The sequence below is a fragment of the Prinia subflava genome, chromosome 4 (genome assembly GCF_021018805.1).
Source record: "Prinia subflava isolate CZ2003 ecotype Zambia chromosome 4, Cam_Psub_1.2, whole genome shotgun sequence".
Classification (NCBI taxonomy): Eukaryota; Metazoa; Chordata; class Aves; order Passeriformes; family Cisticolidae; genus Prinia; species Prinia subflava.
The window spans coordinates 25,662,282-25,689,001 of NC_086250.1; the positions used below are offsets into that span (position 1 = coordinate 25,662,282).

General features: G+C 46.5%; 1 protein-coding gene and 1 long non-coding RNA gene across 2 annotated transcripts; one reads left to right on the forward strand and one right to left on the reverse strand.

Moving 5' to 3' along the window:
- Window positions 1-5,673: 5,673 nt before the first annotated feature.
- On the forward strand, window positions 5,674-25,540 carry LOC134549964 (uncharacterized). Its single transcript, XR_010080226.1, has 4 exons — window positions 5,674-11,711; window positions 22,639-22,842; window positions 23,573-23,693; window positions 24,257-25,540. It is a non-coding gene; the product is annotated as an uncharacterized LOC134549964 (long non-coding RNA).
- On the reverse strand, window positions 16,766-23,628 carry LOC134549963 (retinoic acid-induced protein 3-like). The gene is made up of 4 exons (XM_063396146.1): window positions 23,097-23,628; window positions 19,662-20,617; window positions 18,634-18,677; window positions 16,766-18,097 (listed from the first exon to the last, which is right to left on the reverse strand). Exons 2-4 carry the CDS (start codon window positions 20,584-20,586, stop codon window positions 18,005-18,007), a joined length of 1,062 nt encoding a protein of 353 aa, XP_063252216.1. The 5' UTR covers window positions 20,587-20,617; window positions 23,097-23,628; the 3' UTR covers window positions 16,766-18,004.
- Window positions 25,541-26,720: the final 1,180 nt, after the last annotated feature.

Here is a 26,720-nt window from a genome sequence, read left to right on the forward strand (position 1 = left end):
GGTTTGCAGCAAGCTGTCTCTCTGCTCCTTAGGCAGCTGAGTCAGTCAGCTTTTTCATATGCCTCTGTCATTGCAAGTGAATGTTTATTTGGACAGCCAGAGTCACTGTTGACATTGGAGGATTTCCAGCCACCTCTTTGTGCTGGGGCAGAAGTCAAAGGTGTGTTCTGGATTTTGACCCAAGGCCAGCATGCCCACAGACATTACAATTACAAGCAATTGACTCCTGAACTGATGTTAAAACAAAAAAAATTTCTCCATCCTCTGCAGTATTTGTTCTCTGAGAGATTAGAGTGCAGCAGATTGCCTCCTTGCTAGAGACCTCCTTGCTTCTCTTATGTGCCTGTGCAGTGTCCTTTTCTGTCTCCAGTGGATGCTGAAAGGGAGAGATTTTGGTGCTTTTCCGTTGTTTGACAGGGCACCATGATGTTTCCTGTTGTGTGTTGATTTGAGAAGATAGTGCTGGGAAACGGAAAGGTGGATGTTTTTCCACACTGAGGCCCCCCAGCGCTGCTGGAAGTCGCCTTGCTGGGTTGTTGGGATGTGGTGGGTTTGTGCATCAGACACTGCATTGCTGCCTGTGGCCCCTTTCCCATTGTCTCACTTGTCAGCAAAGTGGGACAGCTCCACAGCTGTCTGTGATGCCTGCTGGGCTGGACAGGTTCAGCAGGGGAGTGGCCCTGGGAATTATCATTGCCTTCCAGAGACGGGAGTGCCCTTGCTGCTTATTAGCAGCTGGGCAGGTCCCTCTCAGTGCTGTGCAAAGCAGTGGTATGATGGCAATAGGACTGGCCATGGGAAGGACTACGTTTAAACAGAGCCAAATTTAAAAGCATAATTTTGGTGGGAATTATACACATGCCATGTAGATTTAGCTGTGCTGGATATACAACCTTCCTAAGCTACTCCACTTGTTAGTAAGGAGTTTTCCTGCTGGTATTAACCGTGGCAAACCTTACATATTTATATATTTATATATTTATATATTTATATATTTATATATTTATATATTTATATATTTATATATTTATGTAAATATGTAAATATGTAAACATATTTTAATATTTATATATTTATAGGTACATGCATATGGGTATAAATGTATGTATATGTAGCATGTGTGTAGACCAGCTACTTTGATCTATTGTTTGGCTTCTGTAGTCACTGAATAACTCACTAGAAGGCAGCCAGAGGGGGAACACTTGACTACTCAAGTTTTAAGACAGCTAGAATGAGAGCTGCGTTAGCTTCAGAAAGAAATGCTTTACTTTGTAGACACATGCCTTAATATATCTAACACTGCATTAAGAAGACAAAGCCTTTATAAAAGAGCTAATTGGTTAAGTTGTCTATATACATCTTGCCAGACTTATTATACTCCAGTCACTTCGAGGGGATGGGTGATCTATGGTGAATGAGGAAGTAACATCATTATTTCCCCATTTTCATCAAACTCTGTGGCAAAGAGTGTGTGAGCAGCTATTGTGCTTATGGTCACAAATTTTCAGTTTTGTAATGCTGCCCCAAGGCGATGGGTCAGAAGAGGAAGATTGTGGCTCCTAGCTCATGTCGACCCTCCCTATTGTAATTACAATAATATTTCTCTTAGAATAGCATTCTGAGCAGAAGCTCTCTTTCTTCTGTGACAGCATTTCAGCCACGCTGAGCTAAAAAAGAAATGCATCTTTTAACAGGACCATAAGTAGCTTTGGATGTATAACACCTCTATAAAACTGCTTGGCAACATGATTTATTAGAGTGAGATCGGTGGTAAAAGTGACTTCTCTGACAGTAATGGATGAAACACTTCCAGAATAGCTACTCTGTCTCTGCTTGGTGCCTGTGCCAACAGCAAGCAGGTTTTGTCAGCTCATTCATAACCTCTGCTTTGCTCACAGCAGAATCCATTGCACAAGATAGTTTTCGGGCATGGTAGATGCTTTTTTCTAGTCCTCTGTGGGAGCTGCTGCAGAAGATGGGTCAGTGCAAATGCTGCTTGATTCCTGAGACTCTGCTTAATTCTACATCCAGACCCTATACCTAGGTGTATGTTGGGTACATGCCACTCCCATACCCCTCACTGCTGCCCACCCCCCTGAAGAGAAATTTGAGTGACTGGGGTGAAAGGAGCTGCACTGTTATTAGACTGAGTGTGAAGTCTGACTGATCAGCAGCCCAAGGTCCCAAGGAAGGCTCAGTTGTATCTTCTACACAGTCCCTGTGAGAAGACTGGATTGAGGAGCCTGAATCTAAGGTGCAGATTTTTAAAAGTACCAGAGGAAGTGAAAGATCCCAGAAACCACATCCTGCAATATGCCATGTGCTGCAACACCCTGATCTGCACTGTGACTTGAATGACCTTGGGTGTGCAACATGACCCTGGCAGTGTGACCCGACTCTGGGGCTCCTTATGGTGGGACAGCAGAGCCCAGTCCCACCATAAGGTGGGACACCACCACCCACCCTGCCTGTGGCTGGACTTGGAAGCTAGGTGGGTTCTAAGAGACATTGTGCTTGGGATGTGTCTTCAGCACATGAAAGCAGGCAAGGATTGCCATGGCAACTATTCTCAAGTATTTTCCCTCTGTTTTCCAATCTTATTCATTTTTTTTCTTATATCCTTATTGTTTAATTTAAGGTCTTTCCTAATTGGAGTTCAAAAAACCAGTTGAAGTGAATTCTCTGATTAGACAAAAGGTTCGGGCACCTTCCCACACAACTTGTGAAGTACAAGATCAACAGAATTGAATGTTGCTTTGAGTAAGAGCAGATCTAAAACTTGAAATGCATTGTACCCAGACAAACAAAATAAATGAAGCTTTTTATTTAAAGCATAGCACTGAAATAGAAGATGGTGTACAGCATGACAATTATGGGCACTCCCTTGCTGATAGATCTTTCCAGGCTGTTCAATCACTGATTGTAGACGTTCCCAATCTTCCTTATGACTCAGCTTTGTGAAGGAACATCTTTCCAAATCAATATGTGCTGGCTCATTGAAGTATCTTTCATGAACTGTAGTGTTATTTATTCTGGGTACTTTGAAGGGGATGGTTACTGCAGTGGTGTTTTTTGGGGGTAATTACTGTGCCTCTCATTTTCCAGTACCTTGCTTCCACTTTGTGTATGTTTTGGCTGGGATAGAGTTAATTTTCTTCATAGTAGCTGGTGTGGGGTTGTGCTTTGGATTTTTGCTGAAAATTGTTGATAATACAGAGATGTTTTTGCTATTGCTGAGCAGTGCTTATGCAGAGCCAAGGCTTTTTCTGCTTCTTGTTGCAAGTAGGCCAGGGGTGCACAAGAACCTGAGAGGGGAGAGAACTAGGACAGCCCACCCCAGCTGATATTCCATTCCATATGGTGCCACACATCATGTAAAGTGGGGGGAAGAAGGGAGAGGGGATGTTCAGAGTGGTGTTATTTTTCCTGCTGAGGAATTGTTCCATGTGATAGGGGTCCTAGTGTCCTGGGGATGGCTGAAACTCCTACCTGCCCATGGCAAGTGGGGAACTAATTCCTTGGTTTGCTTTGTTTGTAAACAAGGCTTTTGCTTTATCTATTAAACTGTCTCTATTTCAACCCACAAGTTTTCTCACTTTTCTTTTTCTGCTTCTAGTCCCCATCCCACCAGGGTGGGTGAATCAGCAAGTAGCTATGTGATGCTTCATTGCTGGCTAGGGTGAAACCTTGACACACCTGCATGCTGATACCTCTGTATGGGAAACCCAGGCTGGAGGGGAAGAAGAAATCCTGTGGAGGTGTAGGAAGGAGGAGGTGGATGCCTTGGCTGTGCTGTCTCGGGGGAGGGCAGTGTGAGAGTGGGTTGGTTGAAGGCAGTGTCCGTGGTGCTCTGTACCTCCTGCAATGGCCCTTTGCCTTGGTGGATGTTGGTGGAGACACTGACAAGCCCCTTTCAACAGGGCTTATGCCATGATGGCTGCAGCACAGCTAATCATAGAAGAGGAACCAGAGATTCCTCCCAGCTTCTCCAGCCCTGCCTTGAGACAGACTACATATCTTCCCTACAGCAGGGCCCAGGGAGCAAAGATCTCCTTGGAAATTCCCTGCCTGACTCTCCTGCTGTGTTGCCATCTGCTTTGCATAAGATTCTGGTATACGCCTTTGTGGAAAGCAATGCTCCTCCTCTGAGGACATTTTTGGCGCTGCTTCCCTGGAGAGACAAAATACTGAGGCACAAAGTGCAGCTGAGACTGTTCTGAGCGCTCCTCCCTGTCCCAAGGCAGGGAGGGAAACAGAAATGACATTTTTATGAGCTACTGCATCTTGGGAACCTGGTCTAAAACACACTCAAGCTGGAAACCTGCCCAGATGCTTTCAAAATGATGAAAGCTGTCCTGCAGATTTTGATCCAAATGGGGTAACAGGGCCTGGAGCAAATAGAGGTGGAAAAAATGGGTGCAGTTTCAAGCACACAGGGTGCCCAGGTGTGGTTTTGTTCCTCCCAGGTGTATTTGTCAATCTGCCCGTGTGTTGACCCCTGTGTAGCTTCATGCCACATCTCACCTGGCATGGAAGTGGCACTGCTCACATGTGGGGTCGGCAGTGCCCTGTACCCCACTTTGCCTCTCAGGTGCAGTTGTGGTTTGTATCAGCTTCTAAATGGCTGCACAGGACATCTCTCTGAATCCAGGAATGAAGGCCAGATCTTGAGCCAGGGGAGCCGTTTGGCCGGAGACAGCTCTCCACAGAGCTGGTTTGTTAACAGGCAACAGGAGTTAATCTATTTTTCATTATGATTATGCTATTTCTGAATAAGAGAGAAAAAGGCGGGCTTATTTCTGAAGCATATGATTTAGGTTTTGGCCTTTAAAAATTTGTTTATTTTGAATAGAAGCCCAGAATGCACATAAAACAAATGAAAATAGCAATGCTGAAGCAATACTAAAGGCACCTGCTTCCAGATAACAGCTGAAAGCAGCAAGGTACAACCAGGCACATCAGAGAGATGAGGAAAATACCCTGGGAACTGCCACCCTGACAGAGTTGCCCTGTGGCTGCAGTTCCTGCTCCTGGGACATGTAGCAAGGGGATGAATATGAGCTCCCCAGACAGTCCTGATGTGAAGGTAAGCACAATTGTTTTCTGAAATGGTTGATCCCATAATCCAATCCGTTTATCATAAATAGCCTTTCAAATTGTTGTGACAAACTCTTCTGGACTGAATCCAGCTCCTGAATTATAAGAAGCTAAAAATGGTGTCTATTCCCATGGCTATAGACAGAGAGATGCTACTCAGCAACAAATGCACCACCAAGTGCCTTAAAATAGCCCCTATGGAATTATTCAGTGTTTGGGACTTGTCATCTCACAGGGGTAAAAATGGATTCTTTTTGGCACAAAATATGCATAATATGTATCCACAGCTTTATAAATAACATTTATAAAATTATGTGTATAATTTTATCTTAAATTGATGCTGAGCAAAGAGACAAAACAATCAACAAGAACTTAACACGAGTTTTGTTCTTAGATAATTGTAAGATTTTGTCTTAGAAATGCAGGTATCAAAAAAGACCTTCCTCCCTTCACCTTTCCTCCGTTTTTCCTTTAAGACAGCTTTAGGGAAAACACTTGAAATTGCTGCCATTATGGCAAACGTGATAGCTATAAGCCAAAGAAGAAGCCTGGCCCACAGTTGTCACCCCACAAAAATTAATTCCATGGCTTTAGCTATTCTGGTTTTCAAAATGTAGGCCTTTGTATCTCTTGGGGTTCCAGGTTTTGCAAGTGGAGTCACAGATATGGTGGAATTTTGGTTGGTGAGATGGTGGTCTGAGAAATAACTGGGTCAATAGCTAAAACATAACTTGAATTGACTCTTGGGGGAGCATTTGGGGACCATGCTGTTTGTCTTCCTCTCTTGTTATTCTGCTTCCTTTCATCTCACTTGCTCTTGCAGTAATCATGCAGGGGTGATGCATGGGTACTGGTGGGTGGGGAGGATAAGATCTCGTTGGAGGGTCCTGGGCATCTCTCCTTTTCTGCCTATGGGCTCTGCTGAAAGGCAGCAGGTACAAATATGAAGGCTTTGCTGCTGCCCTGCTCCAGGCTTTCCTGTTCACCCTCTACCCTGTAGAGCCTGGCTGCAGGCTGAGTGTCCTTCTTGCCTCTAAAGGTGCTCAGTAACAATCAGTAGCAGCCTAAGCTGCAGGAAAGGGTGGAATATGGGGCTGGTAAACCGATATCCTGGGAAAACATTTGGCAAAATTGGAGCAATAATATAGCAAAAGAAAATGTGAGGTCTTATAGGCATGGACAACAATTTTGTTACTGAACAGAAGTGGTTTTGTGCACTCACACTTGCACACCTGTACTCATGTGCAGGTGGATGCCAGCATCTAAGTGGTGGTTGGCTCTGGGTCAGATTGGCACAGCCACCACCAACAGCCCCGAGTGGGGACTGACCACCAGAGGAGTGACCCACAGCCTGCCGGGAGCACAGGCTGGAGAGCTGGGCTTGGGAGCAGGAGGATGGCACCCTACAAAACAGCACCCCTGTACAACGCCATGCCTTGCAGATGTGTTTGTGAAGTCTCAGGGTATAACGTAGGAGCAGACTTGGTTATCCTGTCCTGACCAGGGGGATGAGACAGATTAAAAGTGGGACTTGGCAATTGAGACAAGAGAATAAAACAGACTTCCCAGAACACTGAAATGGCACAAGACAGCAACTTCACCTGAAAGAGATCCTTCAAATTTTAATGCCTTTCCTTACAAATCATAATTTAAAACACTTTTTTAATGAAGTGCGTATTTTTTTATTTGAAAAAAACTCTTAGAATAGTACATTTTTAATAAAGGGGTTTTAAAATATGATTTCACAAAAGTCAGAAATATTTTCTGCTTTAAATTACATCCCTCTTATCATTTTACTGAAATTAATAAATGGTTTCTAGGGCAACTTACCAATAGCATTAGGGTTCACTTTTTTGTTTCTTGAGGGGTCAGGGAGGTCTTCATCAAAGAAATCAGATAGACAAAAATGTCAGAGCTGTGCTTTGATGTTTTCCCACCCCTTGCTGAAGCAAAAAAAATTGCCTGTTAATGTGATAAAAAGGAGTGAGGCCAGCTAGAGATTTATGCCCTCCTGGAGACATAGTGTGTCAGCTCTCTTCCAAATTCTCTCATGCTATTTCCATGGCAACTCCATATAATGATAACTCCCACAGATTTTCTCCTTTTATCTGTTATTTTGGTCCCAGATAGTGATTGAGTTGAGGCATACATTTCTTTCACACCATTTGATGCCCATCGACAACCAAAGTAAATAATGTCCTCATTCTTCAGTCTTTAGAAAGCACAGTTAGTTCACGGCCCTTTCAGGAATTCACCTGCAGAGCTGGACAGAGCTGAGACAGGAAAAGCAGTGCTCAGAGGAAACCGCAATGGATGAATGCTCACTGTCAGCACAATGTGACAGGATTACATTCCACCCTGCTTTTCTCCTCCCCTTGGCCACGGTAACAGATGGACACTAAGGAGGAGGCCATGGTGTAATGGGAGGATGGATGGTTTGGATGCAGGGAGCTGCATCTCAGCTGTTCTGCCCAGGGAGACAGGAGGTCATTCTGCCTGACTGGGAGATGCTCCCATTCCCCCTGATGTCTGCTCATGATTGCAAATCTGGTCCAGCTCATGAGACAAGGATCGGGAGTTTCAGCCAGGCATAGCTGCAGCCAGAAAATCCCTTGACGAAGTGCTGCTAACCCATGGCTTCCTCCCTCTTATGAAATCTCTTCAGCAAGATGCTGCTGGCTGATTTTACACAGCAGAAGTTGCAGGCATGCAGCTTGTTCCAGGAAACTGCACTTGCTTCATCTAGCTGGTAAGGCAGGACAGGCCGAATATTAGTGCTGAAGCAGAGGGTCCACAGAGGTCCTGGAGTCCAGCTGCCAGTGTGGTCTGAACTGAGCTTCTGTGCTTGGTTTGCAATTGAATGCCAGGGACAATAGGACAGTCTGAATGTGAAGACGTATACCAAATATCCCCTTTTTGCCCTGAGAGCACCCAGATATTTTGACACTCTTCATTTCTTCCTACAGAGGCTTCCATTTAAGCAGATGAACAGTGCTAGGTGAGAGGTCATTCTCCTCCAGGAGGGGATCTTAAACCTTATACTTGATAATAGTGTCCCTTCTGAGGAAGGCTGCTGCTCAGAAGAGCTGTCCTACCTGTTTGATCCCCTCTGTCCTGTAAACCAGATGTTGGTGGGAGCATTTCTCCATTACAGGGAGGGGAATGAGGGCACAGTATCAGTCATATAGATTGGAAAAGACCTCTGAGATTATCAAGTGCAATCTTCAATTGAATGCCACCATACCCACTAAGCCATATCATTAAATTCCATCTCGATTTGATTTTTGAACAATTCCAGGCATGGTGACTCCACTGCTTCCTGTAGTTTGAGTCCTTGCCTGGAAGCAGCCCAGGTTTGGGTCTCTTTTCTGAATGACACAGAGCAATTCACCTGGGCATGTGGGTGAGCAATCACCTAGGCATGGTGAAAATTTGACCTTCACCTTCTGCCCTGAATGTAGGAATTATCATTTTCCCATCATGCTAGCATGATGGAAGGATAAGCATGTGGAAGACCTTCTGAAGGACTCCTAGCAACTCAAAACACATATCAAAAACAAGACAGGAGAATTTCTGAATAGCAGATCTAAGGTCTCCAATGCATATTGGTGACCAGCACCTTGTTCACATGTATTGTGATGATCCTATCAAACACAAAAAATACCCTATTCCTCAGAGTAGAACTGAGGTTGAGAGAGTGGGGTTAAGCACAGTAACAAATCTCTGTTAAGAAGGAGGCTGCAAAGACATGTTTTTGAAATCCTTTTATGTTTCCAAGTTCATGGGGTTTTTTTTTATTTCTTAGGATTATGCTAAGACACATATATCCATAAAAATGATTCCTTACTTAGACCTATAGATGTCTCTAAGGTGAGAAATAAAGTCAAAGAAACTTTTGCCATTGATTGTACCTGTAAGAATTTAACTTTTATTCCCAATGTTCTCACTTCAAATGTATCATCATGCTTCTATTAATTTCAGTGTGAGCATTGTATACACAGTTGGAGGTACAGCATGCCCCAAAAGCTGGCTACATTTGAAGAGTGCACTGTGAAAGAGAAATAAGGCTAGACACTAGCAAGGGTTTCATCTCTGGGAACCTGTAAAGGAGCGTGCAGCTTCTTTCAGCATTTCCTCATTCATTCCATAAAGTTGATTCCACTTTTAGAGAGTATTGCCAGACAATAAAGACAAATGATATTCAAAAAAAGGCAAAACTCATCATGAAACTTGCAGAGAAAGGACTTTCCCCTCCTCCCACCCCACTTGTCCAAGGATTTGGAAAAAAAGCACTGGTAGTCAGAACCAGGGCTAGACACCTCGGTACACCATCTGGCTTTAGAACTGCTGCTGTTGGATGAAAAATGTGATCACCACCAAAAAACAAACTAGTGATCTGGTGTGAACTCACTCGAAGGCTTTGAACAGGTTAAAAATAGTTCATAGTGTTTCTTCACGCGTTCCGGGTAACTCGGCAGGAACGGAACCATGTGTTCACGATGGATGCAGATATCACAGTGCCCCCGCCTGGCTACTGAGGATCCGATGTCACGGTGAAACTGAGGCGGTTCCAGATTTTGTGTCCTTGATGCCTTAAGTTTTAGCTTTCATAGTTTCCAGATTCTGCAATACATTGGCATATAACTCTGAACTTCATATAAAGTGTTAGCAAATTCTCCTCACAGGGTGAGGAGAACTTTAGGCAAAACAATCCTTTCCAGCCTGAGAACCAAGAACACCGTTACAGCTTCAGGCCCAAAAAAGTATAAACAGTGAATTGAGGAGAGCAAACTGAGAGGATGGAACTTCATAACCTGAAGCTGTAGTTGGACAATTAATTAACCCCAGTATGTAAATGGACCAAAACTTACAGAAGTGTGAAAATGTGATAGCTGTTGTCCATCTAGTGGAGCCTCAGCCAGGCTCTTGTACTGCCCAAGGTGTACTTTCTGAAGGCCTTTTAAACAAATACCTATTTTATTCCTTTAACACTGTCTAGCCACTGTTCTAGGTAGCCTCTCAAGGCATTATCCTCACAAGGGACAGGTTTTTGTTTGACTTTCAGAGAGTTCACTTAAGCACAGTGAGCAGTGAGCTGATGTCCTCCTAGGACAGGAGCAGGGTAGCAGAGTGGGGGACAGTGGCACTGCGATGCTGCAAAAACTGAGTAGACTGCTCTTAGGTCATTTGAAGCAGTACTACAATTGTCCCACATTCCTTCCATCTGCCTGTACTCTAGAGAATTGAGCATACCTTGGCCCAGCACACACATCCTTGCATCAGTGAATCCATCTGTTTGTGAGCTGACTTGTGCTCAGGAACTGGGCACTTAATCTTGGCCCTGGTAATGTCTCATCTCACACAAATCATTTGCTGATTTAAACCCAAAAATCTGGATGTAGCACAGGAGAACCACAACACAGTCTCTATATGTAGTAGTGATGGTTGTGATGGGTGAGGAGAAAGGACAAAGACCTGATTCTTCACTGTGTAACAGATTTGTCCGTGTTGTTGCCAGATACCACAGACTTTGACGCTGGCAGTCTCCTGGCTTTCTGACTGGCATAGTTCCACCTAAGGCAAGCCCAGAAGCTGGTAGCCTCCATTTGGGAAGCTGCACACAGAATGGGGAGCAGAGCTGATGACCTGTATTCTGCGTGGACACTCAGTTTGCCAGAAGCATGCCCACTTGCTGCCCACCCCTGCAACTGCCCATTCTCGCAGCCTTGTGAAGCATCAGGAGTCTGCAGTGCAGGGTCTGGGGTCTGACTGATCTTCCTTGACCACAGATACCTTACCAAAGATGAGCAGCAGCCTCTCCAGGCAACCATTTCTCTCCAGCAGCTGAAGTGCAGACAACCAGGAAGAGGCTAGTTGAAATCAAACTAAACTGTGCCTAAAATAAAATGAGTTCAGAGATAAACTCTTTGTGCTGCTGTATAAAACAAGCAGAACGTCACAATGGATAAGATTTCTTTTTTCAGCTGCATAGTTATAGTTGCTTGGGTTTTCTGGTGTGAGTTTTTTACTGTTGTTGTTGTTTCTGTTATTGGAACATGCTGAGTCAAAGAAATCATTGGTGGCAAAATTGCAAATTCTATCGAAGTCCAAGGCCATGAAATAACATTACTGTTCCTGTTATTGTTGTTATTATTATTAATAATAATACTAATGTTATTAAGAGCGTTAATACCGAGGCTGTGCTGAGGCGGCTTTTCCTGCCCGGGTGCGGTTCCTGTCGGAGCCGGGCGCGTTTCCCGCTCGGGACCAGCCCCCGGCGCCGCGGACGCTCCGCGGGGCAAGGGCGCCGCCCGGCGGCCGCTGGCGGAATGCCAGGAGGAGCCGCCCGCGGGCTTTCCAGTCCTGCCGCCAGCTCCTCTCCTCGCACCGATCCTCCCAGCCTCGCCTCCCCCTTCCTCTGAGGAGCCAGAAACCTAAACACAGCCTCCTCCCCGTTTTCCAGGAGGTTGCTTTCAATCCTGCAAGAGTTAGCGCGCTGGGACGTGGCCCACTGCTCTGGAGAACATCGTGGGTACCGGGTGGGTGATGGAATCGCTCTGGGACCCTGCGTGCCTCATTCATTTTGCCCCTGGCATCAGTCTCAGGTGGCTGAGGTAAGGGCTGAGGATGTGGCAAACAGCCGGTGAGAGAGGGCGGTTCAGCACTGCTAAAAACAGAGTGCCTGCAGGAACAGCCTGCTTTTTGGATTATAGAGGTTTTTGGATTATAGGGGCACCCTGGGATGATCCAGTGACACTGAGCAGCACCTCGGTGCTTAACTTCCGAGATTCAAGTGTGTTTCTCCAGTCTGGCAAAACCAGTAAAGAGATGATTTACAGGAAAACACAGTTTCTTGTAGTATTAAGCAAGGAGCAGTACCAGAGGATATCGAGTTCCTTTTCCATCCATGATTAGGGATCTTATCAAAAATATTTAGCATTTCTCTATATTCAAGCATTGGTTCCTCACTACAGACTGTTTTGAGAGAGAAACAGCAGAAAGCAACACATGTTGGAGACACAGCATTCTATTTCAGCTCTTGACTAATTAGTTAGAGAACAAGATGCCCATTTTGTAAGCCACAGCCTTTGCTTTCTCCTCAAATACACCTGTTACCAGTTTGATGTAAGAAACTGCCCACCCAGGCAGAGCCCTGCTGTCTCTGGAGACAGACGCAGATAAAATCAGCCTGGTCAGATGGGAGGGCAGCTCCTGCCCCATGCCTGGCACTTCAGAAAGTCTTTTGCAGGAAATGGCACTCACATCTATCAGAGTACTTCACTTGTCACCATAGCAAAAGCAAAGCAAACACCAGTTTCCCTAGAAACTGCATGTGCCAGTGCATGTTGACGTTAAGGGAGGGAAAGAATCCTAAACAGGAAAGTAATGAGTGCAGCAGGTGAGTGTGCTGCAGGTAGGGAGAGGGGACAAGACGTGTCCCAGGCCGAAAGGAGCCAAGGTGGCTGGAGTTTGGCAGGGACCCCCAACAGAGACTCTCTTGGCCATTGTCCCTCACTGCTCAGTGCAGTGTCAGAGACTGCCTTCGGGCAGAGGTGGCTGGGTGCCCCAGAGTGCACAGCTCCACTGTGTGCAGCTGCTCACCAACAGCTCACCAACCCCAGCCTGAGTGCAGTGCCACAGACCAGGTGGTACTCAAGGGCTGGACTTGCTCCCGCTGAGGCACACCTCCACTTTGCATTCAGAGCCCCAGAAAGCAGGCAAATTTGAGCAGGGGCTCTTGGGTTTCCTTCTCGAGGGCTTTCTCCTAGGAGAAGCAACCCTCAGCTCAGTGGCCTTGGGTACTATTTCTGGCTCCTGTCAAAAAACCACCTGCCTTACAGAGGGAAGTTCAGGACTGTTCAGTCCCTTCTATTTATAACCACACAAGCTCCTCCAGGGCAAAGGGAGTGACTGGTGCTGGGGAACATGAGTCTAAAGAAGGCATTGTTCAGCAATGCACACTTATGGCAATATACACCAACCACATACCAGCTGTCTGAGTAAGGGCAAAGTCAGCAAGGTGAGGGAATTGGTTATTTCCTTTTATTTTGTGCTCAGGAGGCTCTGTCTGGAGTACCATGTCCAGTTTGGGTCTCTCATGCTACAGAGCTTGATGAAGAGGAACACATCTGGCAGGGGAGCCATTGAGACTGTTGGGAGCTGCTTGGATCATGTCACCAGGGGGAAAGACTGAGGGACCTGCTTAGTCATCAAAGGAAAGGCTAAGGGGGATTCAGGTGCTCTTGTCTATTAACTAAATAGGTGCTATAGAGAAGATGGGACCAGACTTCTCTCAGAGGTGCACAGTGAAAGGTCAAGGGATGACAGAGGAGTTGCAAGAAGGGAAAATCTCATTAGACACAGGTTTAAAAAAATCCCAATGAGAGCAGTCAGACACCAGCACAGGGACCCCAAAAAAGCTGTATGATATCTGCCTTTGGAGACATTCAAAGCCTACCTCAAACTGGTCTTTGAGATGAGCATTATTCTGGGCAGAAGCTGGACTGGACCTCTCCAGAAGTCTCATGTACCAAAACCTTTGAGTGACTCTCTAGTACCACTAACTACACCTACTAAAATGTAGGAAAGAGCTGGAAATAAGGAAGAACTCTGAAGCTTCTCAGAACCGCCAGCTCCTTGCATGCTCTGTGAGCTTACATTTTAAAGGGAGCAGAATATTCTTCTTGGGGCAGAATGAAACAAGAGACATCCCATGGAACTACTCACACATGACTTTCACATTAGCAGATTTTAGATCTCGTTTGTCTTTAAGAAACTGCAAAATCAGTCCCTCCCTGGGGACTGTGTGTGTATAAGAGCAGAGTGTGAGTGGAAATGTAGGGTGAGCTGAATGCTATCTCTTGCTCCCGAGTGTTGTTCCTCTCTAGGTGTTGCTCACAGGCTGTAGTGCAGCTTACAGGGGTGACTGAAGGAGACAGCTCCCAGCTGTTCACTTTGCCTGTCAGAGGCAGGAAAATGGGAGGCATTTCTCCTCTTCAGCTACCTCTGGTTCTGGTCCAGTGTGATGAGACACACTGAAGCCTACTGTGTAAGGTTTGTGTGGGAGAAGGTGACTGCTGTAATTGGGCACTGGACACACCACCTGTACCGTCAGCCCTGCTGTGAGGCAGTCAGTCACCTTTGGCAAAGGAGCACCATGCACCCTGGGACCAAAAGTTGCCACATCCAAGTTGTGGCCCTGTGATTCTGTTCCTTGGGGAGGAGATCTGCTTAAAGTGATCACTTGGCTTTGTGAGCCTGGAGAAAGTGGTCCCAGCTGAGGAAGAGGGACCCATGACCCCTGTACCACAGCAAGGGCTAAAGGACTTTTAGGAAGAGGGTGAATCCCTCTTAAAGAAAAATCTTGTTTAGGGCAGGTGCCACTGGCAGGAGCTCCCAGAAGGGGCAGGGAGCACTTAGGAGGTGACCCCAGCAAGGTCCCTCCTCATTCCAAGTTGTGTCACCACTGACCTGGGTCTGTGCCCCAAGGGTTTATTACGCCCTCCATGTTCACCCCTGGCTAGGCACGTGGAGCCCTACAGCCCTGGCAAGGCCATGGATGGTGACCCTGAAGGTCCTGGGATCGAAGAGTGTTTTTGTCCTTCTTTGCTATTTTCCCATAACACCCCTGACCTGAAGTTCAGCAGTTTATCCTGCCTCCTGATAATCCTGGCTGCTTTCATAATCCAGGTGCGCTCTGTGCCAACCCTTCTCTGGTGTGTACATTTCTGGCTCTCTGGTATCGTTAAACAGGGAGAGGAGGGATGGGAAACCACAGGGTCCTGAAGGCAGAGCACCTGCAACCACCACCACCAAGGGAGCCCTGTGCAGCAGCGAGTGTAAGGAGGAGCCTTACTGGGTTTACCCAGGCCTCCCAGTGAGTAGGTTTTCAGAAACAACAGATCCTGCCTCCTCAACTCACTTGTTCCTTTTGGGTCTAGTCTGTCTGGCCCCACCAGTTTAGGATTTCCCTGGGACCTGTGTGTGACCAAGTGGCCAGCTGGTTTGGTTAAAGCTCAATTATAGGGAGACAGGAAACTGCTGCTTTTCCAAAAGTCTCTCCTGAGGTGTGAGAAACCCTTACCCAGCAGCGCCAAGTTCCACAGAAACTCATATTTATTTTGGCATTTAAATGAGCTCTCATGCAAAGCTGCCTTAATAGCAATAAAGTGCAAAATAACCCTGGGCAGATTAGTATTTCTGTCATTATAGAGATTTAAAAAAAATACTCCAAAAGGCATTCTAAATCCATGGAAGGAGATTTTCATTCTCTGCCAAGCAGCATGCACAGTATCAACCAAATAGTCAAGAAAATCGCCATGCCCTGAATCAATGGGAGTGCATATGATAGCTCTCATCCCACCTAGTTCTGCCACTTCTGGGGCCAAGGCACATTGGGAGGTTCTTTCTGGTCAGTGGCAGTTAGTGAAGGAGTTGGTAAGTGCCTGGGATATGGAAAACACACAGTAACAGCACACTTCACTCCCATTTTTCCTATTAGCCTGTTCCTTTGCTTTACCAGACTCCACTGAAGCAGAGGAGCTGGCTCTCTTACAACACATTTTGAATCATCCTGAGACATAATATATACTTATCAATGACACCACATCTGCTTGAAAAGCTAATTTCTTGAAAGTTAGGTACTGTTTCAAGAATACCCCTCCTACCGTCAGTCTGCAAGTCAACAAGTTGCATCACAGCTTCACAAACTCTTTTCCAAGCCTGCTCTCCAATGTAATATTAGCATCCTTGAGTTTTCTCCCTCATCCTCTCTGTTACACCTGTGGACTGTATATGTGGAAGAGAGAAGAGGAAGGATGGTTAGCATCATTTGCACCTCAAATTCACAACAAAAATGCAGGTTATCCTGTGATACATTTCAAAATCAATCCTTAGGAGGGATCTTTCTCATGCCAAGGGGTTCAGAAGCCTCAGATGTCCTTGTGTTGCTCTGCAGTACTGGTAGGCAGAGTGGGAAAGACCCAGGATGCCTGATTCTAGACAGCATTGTGCCTGAGGAAGGGGTTTACTTGCCAAGAGCATAAGGGTATGTGGTAGCATAACACACCATGTAGAATCTCATGGGAGAGTATCCTCTAAAAAGGGAAATTATAGCCTCATACTATCAGGAGGTTTAAAATTTATTATTATCATCATCTTCATTGACATGATTTTGCTTTGATATTGTTTCTATTTTCAAACAAAAATACTACATGTATTCAGAACATCAGAAAGACATTTTTTACAAACTGAATTACATACCTACAAATCCCTTTCCTATTGTTGATCATGCAGGTATCCAACAAGAGACAAGCGAATAAATACAGGAGTACTGACCCAGTAGATACAGACATGTGCAGTGATGAAAAGTTCACATCTTTCGTCTGGCATTTGCTTGCTGTGGCTTGGATTTATATTCCCTCATTTCTTAAGCACTCCTAACACTGAATCGATTTTATTCAAAAACGTAGCATGGAGAAGCTACTAACCCTTCCTCTGCACCCTCAAGCAACAGATCTTTGGTCCACAAAGACAGCTTTAAAGAAGCATCTCTCTGTCATTTTTCCCCAAGTGCAACCTCCCAGGTGGCCCACTCCATCCCATGGAGAGCTATTGCTGTCACCCCACCAGCCATTACAGGACTCACATTACCAAGGAAGAACACCAGTTTCTCATAGGCTGTTTGGGTTTTTATTAATTAAACAGTCCATATACAAAGTACTAAATAAATATACAGCTGTGTCAGACGCCAGTGTGCCACACACACCCACTTGGAGAGCTCTCTGTAGTTATATATGAAATACCATGGAAAGATATTTTGCAAATGCAAAGTAGGTTACAGAATGATTCAACTCTGCAGACTCATTGCTCATCACCAGGGTGCAGTTCACACACCACACACCACACACACACACTTTTGCTCACTCATGCCTGGGAAGAGGGGTGTCTGCCCTCTGTAACCTGGCTGCTTGGGAAATGTTTGTGTTAATGGCACAGACACACTCAGGAAGAGGTTGAGATCCAGGGTTCACAGGATTATACCCCACCAGGGTATTGCAAGGAGCCACACAGAAGAGGCTTTGTCTCAGGGGATTCACAGCCAGGAGTGGCCAGGGTGGGAGGGAGAGTTTGCAGGGGGGCAGGCACCTTGGGGAGCTCAGCCGGGGCACATGGGTAGGAGCCAGAGCTGGAAAGGAAGCTGTCAGAACATTAATTGGAACATGTGTCAGGGTAATTTGGTGTATATGGTTTTATGTCTTCAAGTTTTCTTTCCCATCTCCAACATGGTCCCTAGATGATAAGGAAGGTGCTGGAAGCAAATATGAAGACGAAAAAATAAATACTCTTCCTCTCTCTGTCTCTTCTCCACTGATCTGTGCAGGACAGCCGGGCAGGGCTGGGAGTAGGCACAAAAGTAACAGTGGATAGATAAAGATGTCCTCAGAAGTACCTGAGATGTCTTTGTGGGTGGGCAGGAGGAAGGAATGTGTAGGGCTGATGCTCCTGATCCTTCCTTTTCTCCCATCAGGTGAGGGGTGCAGGCACCCCCATGACCTGATTAAAGCAGGTCCTGTCTGGGGCAAAGACACTCACAGACACAGCTGATGATCTTCCTGCTTCTCTCGCATTCCTGCTGAAAATAGGCCAGGATGCTCTTCCATCAGAAGAGAAAAGCTCCATTCCACGGAGGCAGAGTGAACAGGGACAGGATGGCCAGAGCTGTGTCTGAAAGCTACGTTTGAATAACAGGGCGCTACAAATGTGCCTGTGTGGGGGAAAGAGGATCCCTCCCCTTTTTTGCTGGTGTGGGTTTGACTTGTCTGCAGGATCATCTCACTTGTCACTGTGTGGCCCATTCCCCATGCCTCTGCTGAGGGGCACTTAGTCCCTGCTCACTGTGGAGCTGCTACATGGGGCTTTTCCCACCAGTGTAGTCATGGTATGGGCTTGTCCGAGCCTTGGGGCGAGGGATGGAGAAATCATTCTGGGGTTCAATGGCCTGAAAAGGAAGCACAGAAGCACATGTCACCAGAGGACATGTGGGAACATGATGTGAGCTACTAGACCTGGCAAGGTTGTGGTGAATGGACAGGTGGACATGCAGACTGCCTGTTGTGGATCTGCACTGCAACTTCCAGTGTCTGCTGGTGGGAATACATTCTGGGCCTGTGCTGAGGAAGTAAGTCCACTCTCCTGAGGAAAGGGCACAGTCTACTGTAGGAACTGTGCTCAAAGAGGGGATTTCTTATGTGGTACCAAATCCTGAAGTATTGAAAACCACAACCTCTTTACCTTGGGCCCCTCTTGCCTTCCCATGTCCCTGGACATGTCATAGCTCTTTCTTTCCTCCCAGCCACAGGCACCTCCACGAACATGTCACAGAATCACCTGGCTCCACACAAAGCATAGTCTGCCTTCACAGAGCCTGCTCTAGGTCCATCTGTCTTTGCCCCTTCTCCTTCCCTTCCTTTCAGCACCTGAACAATAGCCTATAGCCCACATGTGGTGAAGCAGGTGACAGTGGCATGAACTTACCTTCATCTGAAAGTGAGAAGCATACGGGGAGTAGCTGAGGTCTCCTGTGTCAGAAGACAAGAGCAGGGGAAAGTTAGTGCTTTAGCATTATGCAGTAGCTTGGAAATACCACATCATGGGAGACTCAGAGGGCCTGTGGCTACATGAGCAGCTGCTTTTAGATGGGTCTAACGGTGCAATGTGCAGGCAGGAATGGGCTAAAATCCGTAGGTGGAGGACATTAAATATTTCTTTCTGAAAGGAGCAATGAATGGTATTGCATATAACAGGGACACAGGTGGCCTTGGAGTTTAGACACCTCCTGTTGCCTCACAATTACTGCCACCACCACCAGCCAAATCCCTCCCACCCGTATGCACAAGACCCCCTTCATGGTATTCCCTGGGAGAGCACAGCCTTTCTTAGCTATTCTTTCACAAACCTGGAGGTCTGACTCCAGGTGATGAACGTGATACCAGTAGCAAATCCACAGCCAGAGGAATCACATCTCCTACCCACCCACAGGTTTGGGAAACATCAACTGATAGAACGTTTTGCTTTGTCCAAGTAGGCAAAAGACTCATTCAGAAAAGGAAGACCTTGCCCCCTTTTCAGATGATGGATTCATTCTCACATGGACAAGGGAACCTGATCAAAACTGGAATAAATAATCTCCAAGGTATAATCTAGATAGGCCTGGAGAGCAGATACATCACTAAGAAACAAAAACCTCTCCTGATTTTTAACATGGACTTGCCAGACACAGCAGGGTCATAAACAGTTATATTTCAGCCCTGACATGCAGCAAGTCTGCTAGTCAGTCACTCCTCCTACCTATCTTTAGCTTTTGCATTGGTCCTCAGTCATGTCTCTCACATCTGGAGATTAACTTTCATGTGCATTTCCAAAGTTTCATCAGTCTAAAACTTTTTCCTAGCCTCTAATCTATCTATCATCTTCAAACCCTATCTTGTAGCTCTCCCACCTCTTTTAGGTCATAAGAGGTGCTCAGGGCTGGGGGGACAGTGGAGTCAGTCACTTCACCATACCTTGCACAATTTCATCTTGGGTGTAGGCACGGTTGTCCACTCCAGTTGCTTGCTTTATGAACTTGGGTTGGCAGAAGTCATTTTCTGGAGGGTAGTCCTCTAGCTTCAGAGGGGCAGTGAGGAAACAAATTTCGGGGACAATATACATAATCAGGAAAATCCAGCCATTGGACACCAGAGCAATGGCCACAACAGGATCATCCCACATTTCTTTGCCTAAAACCGTGTTGCCTTTTATGAGCATAGTGATCCACACTATCCAAATGGCAATGGAGAACAGGACAGTGACAAAGACATGTGCCCCATGCCTCTTCCAGCTTTTATATGACCCATAGAATGTGGACATGGAAATCAAGAAGGTCAGAGCCATCAGGAAGAGCACGTAGATCAGAAGCATGACAAAGTCCTTGTTGGTATTCTCCCGAGCCATATTCAGGAATTCTTCTCTCTGGTTTACTAACATGGTGACTAAGTATTCAATGCTGATCACAACTTGCACCAGGGCAAAGGAAACAATGAAGAGCAGCAGCACTCGCCAGGAGAAGGGCTTTCTTCCTCTCACTAGTTTGTTGAGGTTGCAGGCATGGGTGAGGAGGCATGAGAAGCAGAGAGCAAAGATGACTCCAAATAGAAAGAAGCGAGTGGGACGAGTCCTGTCATTGAGTTTAATGATGAAGGCAAAAGTGAGACCGAAAACGCCAAGTGTGCCTAAAAGAAAGAAAAAATAGACGGAGATCATGTGCCGCTTGCTGTTGTCTTGGACTTTGCAGATAAGGAAGAAGAGCGAGCAGATGAGGAAAATGGTGATGAGGATGCCTGCTGCAGCCAGCGACTCCAGGACAATACCCCAGGCCTTCTCTGTGTCACAGAGCAGGTGGTAGTCAGCACCGATGCTGCCACAGCCTGGGGGTCGTGACGTTGTCATCCTCTCACCCTCTTGAACAACCTCTCCAAAGCTGTAGAAAAAGAGAAAACACAGGCTGTCAAGTCAACCATCTGGGTACTGTCAACAGTGGGGAAGGAGAGGCAAGAAAGACCTCTGTCCCCAACTTGTTGGGCAAGGATACCACAGCGATAAGGACATGGGACAATGGGAGCAGAGTAATCTCACAGCTGGGCACTGACTCTCCATCAAGGGCAAGCCAAGCCCCTCAGGAGGAGGTAATTCACCTTACATGTCCTCTGAACTGTGCCTGATGTTCTGCAATGTTTTAGGAGTGTGGGGAGCAGGGAGAATGTGAGGTGCTGGAGCAGGCACTTGCTTGGTGCCCTGCAGTGCAGAGACTGCCTTGTCACTTCTGTGATACTAGAGCAGCTGTTAGTCATAACACAGTTTACGCTCTTCTGACAAGTTCAAACAATATCAGTACCTTATACCAGGGAGATTCACAGATAAACAATGCAGAACAGGAAACTCATTGTTCTCTTTTACATTCATTTTTCCCGTTTTACATTCTCTGAGGCGCTTTTGGCTATGGTTTACTGTTATGAATGAAGGGGGAACTTCAACACCTTTTACCTAGCAGATAACTAACCTGGATGCTTCCAGCATTGCCCTTCTCACTCCAAATTCAGCAGCAAATACAGGCCACCAACCACTAGCCCTAAATTCATACTTCTCCTTCTTCGTGGCAGTGTAGCAATAAGGAGTGTCTCAAAGACCTCAGTCTCCTCCCCAAGATACTGCCTTGCACTGACTAGAGGCCTGACATGTCAGAGCTAACGCTGCTCATTGTGTGAGAAGTAACCACCAAGTTATTTCGTGAGGAGTCCAGAAGCCAGGGATGTCAAGGTCTCTAACACATTCCTGCTGTCTCATCATAAGGATTTCAGTGCTGTCTGAGCAAGCCTGTCTCCCAGGGGATAAGAGAGCTTAAGTGGGCTATTCAGGGGAATTAGGTTCCCTTTTTTCTTGGGACCTTGAAGCATATGCAGAAACCTTTGACACATCAATGTCCATTATGCATGCACACAGGCACATAGAGGTTAGATCCTAGGGGCCAGGTACTGATTTCTAAATACTAAATTCCTCAGTTAGGCTTGAGTCCCTAAAATCTATCAAAAGAGGAGTTTAGCTACAATATCACTATGAAACATGAGCAAACCTGTCACTTAATGGTGACCCACCCTGGAAAACCAGAGGCTTTCTAATAGATAAAGAAAAAATTAACCCTTCAAAATTTAGACGTTAGTGCTCTCTGTGGCATTTGTCTTGATTTTGCTGCTCCAAAACAACATACTGGACTTAGGAAGATGGCTCTCAAACCCTCCCAGCAGATTTTGGTGAATGCAGATTGTGTTTTTAATAAATGGCAGTTGATCTAACCAAGGGATAAACAAAGGGTGAAAATATCACTAACTCACTCTCAGCCCCACATATGCTTCAATGGACCTGCTTATAACTGAATTGGGGAAATATTTTTCCAGCTTCTAGCTTACTGTGTAAAAGATGTGCAGCTCTTCAAAAGGCTGGCTACAATAAAATGCAAATTATTCAGATGTGCAGGAACTTTGGACTCCCACACAGAGAATGGAATAAGTGGATAACACATGAAGGAGTTTTTACAATCAATGTACACAAAATTTTGGAGATTTATGATCTCTTACACAGATACCTGGGTTATCTGGACAATTGTGAGTAATAAATAATGAGTCTTTCAGAAAATTTTAAGAAAAGATTCTTTTCTCCACAGACATTTACTGTTGATTAGATTAGCTTATCTGTTCACAGCTCTGGCAGACAGGACTGGTGCTCGCTGTCGAGGCACGTGGAGAGCCCAGAGAACCAGCGTGAGTGACCTCAAGAGAGCACGGAGCACACCCATAGCTTCGGGTCTGACTGGTGCGGACTGCAAGTGGTGCTTGCTACAGCCAGCCACCACGACCACTGGGACAAATGGGATGGAAAATAACCTTCTTGACTTGGAGAACTGGGATACTTGAAACCATTTTTACTGCCTTCTCCTTTTTTTTCCAGGGTAGATGTCCTGTGAGGCATGAAGAGCCTCTACCCTGTGTCCTGGGTCAGAAGCTGAGTCTGCTCATCCAGCACCTACAGCAGTGTCTAAAAATTCCAATGGGCTCTGCAGTTCGTACAAGAGAGCCTCTGCTGCGGTAGCTTAGACAACACACCCCAAATCACAGCTCTCGCTTGAGCAAGGAGTTCTTTCCCTCCACCTTGGTACTGTTTTCCCATTGAAATTTGCACATACAATGCACCAGTTCACCCAAAAATTTCAAATCGTTTCCCGCGAGCGTCTCCCCAGCTCCAGCTGGCAGTCCCATCTTAGAGTCAAGGGTGGGAGGCACTCAGTTCACTGTGGCACTCCATGCCCCTGCTCTCGCACCCCGCACAGCCATGGTCCCTCACGCCATCCCAACCCGGCTGCAGAAGGCAAGCCCGCCCCGCATCCTGTAAACATTGTCTTGAACTACCTTTCTGGGTCCTGCCCGGTGAAGGCAGCAGGGAGGCTCCGTCCAGGAGAGGTACTTTTCCAGCGCACCAGTACCCGTGCGCCTCCGCTGCTGGAGCCCCGGCCGAGCAGCAGCTCTGCGCCCGCCGTTCTTGGGAGCTTTAACAGCTGGAGGGCTGAGGAGGTGGGGCTGAGCACGCCTATTCCAGTTCCACCGCCTCTCCTCTCCCAGAGGACACGGCTGCGAAAATTGGGCCCCTGTGCCAGGAAATGAAGTAAGGGCCCCTGACGTCAGCGGGGCACTCACCCCTGCGTCGGGGTGGAGATGGAGCCCCGGGACAGCGCTGAATGCTGCCCAGTCAGGCACCGGACTGATAAGGGGATAAGGTGCTCCCCTGTCTGACTCCTGGCACCCGTGGGTGGGGACCGCGATTATGAATAGCAGCGCGTCACCTCCCTGCTCCAAGCCTTTTGTTTCTTTGCCTGCTTTCTCGACAGATAAACTGCTTGCAAAGTAGGCGATGAGGAGGCGATGGTGTGTGAGCGACCCGCAGTGCCCAGAGTGGCCAGTGGCAAGCCTGGATCCAGAGATGGTTTGTTTCCTCGGGGCTCTCAACAGGTGCTGCGTCTGCGTTTTGGGGACACGTCTGCTCTGCTTGCCCCTTCCACCCGTGCCAGTGAGAGCCGCCCGCTTCTTTCCTGAGAAGGGCAGCTTGGCTTTCCTTGTGCCTCGCTGAGACTAGCCTTGCTTTCTGAAGGCTCGGTTCTGCCTGCTCGCGGGCGCTGAGTCACTTTGTCCAAATTGCTGGCCCAAACAGTTAATGAACAAAGGCAATGACAAATTCCCCCTTGCTCTACATTTTATGCCTCTGGCCCGACACACCTATCAGCACAACCCCGTCTAAATCCTCGAGTATATCCAATGTGTTCATGACTTCATTTGTTATTTTAAATATTACTCACTGGGAGTATTTCATTATCCTGATTAAGGAATTGACATCAGGTCCTACCCACATGCACTCAGTCCCTACACACAGCCCCAAACCTAAAAATCCCCCTCACCTCACAAAGTATGTGCTTCTTCCCAAAACCAGGGGTGGGGGTAGAGCAGCTGCACATGCCTGTGCTGAGGTCTAAGTGCCCACAGTTGTTTCATCTGCTTTTTAATTTTGCTTGTTTTAGGGCTTCTGGCTTATTTCTGAGTGCTGATCCTTTTTGAATGTGAAGATTGCCACAGAATTCATACGTGAGAGTTCTCTCTTCCACTCTGCACAGAAGTACATGAGGACCTGCAGGGATGAACAGCTCATCCAGCGAAAGGAAGCACTCAGTGGGGTGGGCCATGCTGAGCCCTAAGACAGTTCTTTACATCCTTCCCACTTCTATTTTACTGTAAAATCCTGAGGCTTCTTAGGAAAAGACATACCAGGTTTCTCTCAATTAAATTAATCCAAACTTTAAAGAACATCCTGGGCTTAGTGAACCAGCCAAGAAGGAGGCAGTTATGAAAAATGAGAAAATAGGTAGTGATGGAGAGAAGCTTAGCACTATCTCAGTGGGACCCAACTTGTGTTAGGAAAATAAGCCAAGAAGCTTTCAAAGGTCACTGCCAGCCTATTTGCATCTTGTCAGAGCACATTATGGACTGCCTGCTACTTCCCTACATTCACACAGACACACAAAACCTCATGGAATAAACCATGTCAAATTATATCAGGGAAAAAAAGAAAATATAAAAATAACAGACATTTTTCAGAATGCTTGAGAAATCCATGAGAATCAGTCATCAAACATAACCTGTACTTTCAGAAGGCTAATGGGGCTACATTTAAAATCAGTCCCGAGTGATTTAGGAGACTGAGGGCTGCTGACTTAGTGTAGTGTGAGACATGGTGCCCATGGCTCTTATGCTGTGCCAAGGAGGATGGAGAGGCACCACTGGTCTACATGCGCCAGTACAAAAGGCACCGTGATCACACCAGAAAGGTGAGATGGCTGTCACCCCCCTTGAGGGACAGGATGTAACCTGCAGATAGAGGCACCTAAATTTAGATTTCTGATAGTTATTACCTAAATGTGAACTGAGTGTCTCAGCTCCCAAACAGTCATAAGGTCAGTCAGTCCCAGCTGACTGGATGCAGGTGCCTATTTCTGTGTATGCTGAAATGCTCCCAGGTGTGGCTGGATTGCTTGGGGCCTCACTTTAGTTGCTTGCACACCAGCATAGTGTCATTTGAGATGCCCCAGCGTCTCCTGCTCAACTTCCAGTGACCACTGCAGGAGCACATGAATTTCCCGTACCTCCTCTATCAGATCTGGCAGTCCTGTGCAGATATTTTGGATACCCTTAGGCATCTGAAATCACCTTTGTAAGTGCAAATGGATTGAGTGCTCAATCTCCCTAGCTATTTCAAAGTTGAGATGCCTAACTTATATGTAGGCACCTATTCCACTGTAAGGACTTAATTCTGGTACACCACGACAGATAAATAATTAATTGAAGGTGCTGTAGCTCTGTTACCTATTACTCAGTGAACAGTGTAGGGATGGCATATAAGGTACAAGAGCTGTGGAAATCAATCCTCCTTGAGCTAAATTCATGCTGAATAACACAGAAGATCCCAAATGACCCTAGGCAGCAGTGTATGGACAATCAAACTGACTCCTGGATGTCGACAGAACAGACTTCTTCATTGGAGGCAGTCAGGTGGATTTGCCACTATAGTTGGTAGAGAGAAAGGGGCACTTCCAGGGTAGTTGCAGTTGATCTTCAAGACAAACCAAATCACCTGAGAAGTACCCATTTCTTTCCAAGAGAGATGGAGACAAAAGAATGATACAGATCTTTAGGCTTGACAGCTGAATTGCATAGCAAATCTCAAAAAGAATTTAAACACAATTCAGTAGCAAAATGCTGCTAATGTTGGAAGTTCCTTTAGGTGGGAGGCTGTTGGTAGCAAAACTGCTTGCTTTGGCCATATTGCAGCCGTGGACAAGCAAGCTGGCTGCTGGTAGTGGGAGGGATAGTGACTGGTTGACGGGAGTCAGGGACAGCAGCAGAATCTGACCCCTTTGGGCAACAGGCACTCACAATTCCCAGTTCTCAGGCAGCAGGATGAGGGCTGGGTTCTCCCTCTGAGTCAGCTCTGCTCCCTGCCCCTTCTTGCTGCTGGCATTGCCTGGCTCTGCTCCCTCCTGTGGGGTGGGAATGCCCAGTGCTGCCCAGTGTCCTGGGCCAGCCCTTCTCCACTGGCTTCAGTGTCACAGCAAATGGCAGAGTGCTGCAGCCCCCTCAGCTCAGCCAGGCAAGGGGAAGGAAGCATGTCTGGGAGGTGCAGGGACTGAGATAGCACCTTTTATTAAGACAAGTAATAAGGCAAACAGATGCCTGGGGAGAGACGGTGCATGGCGCTCTGGAATGTGTCTAAATAACATGTCTATGTCTGACTTGATATTGGCTGCATGGTGAATAGGCTTGTGTCATTCCTTCTGCTTAGCTACCTGGGCACAACAGATAGCTTAATAACATAAAAACAGCCTTGCTCTCTGAAAAACATCCCCCTGCCAGTACTTATCACAGTCATCCTGAGCTAACATTACAAGCTCCAACCCATCCTGCTCCATCCATTCTCTTCATCTTTAAATC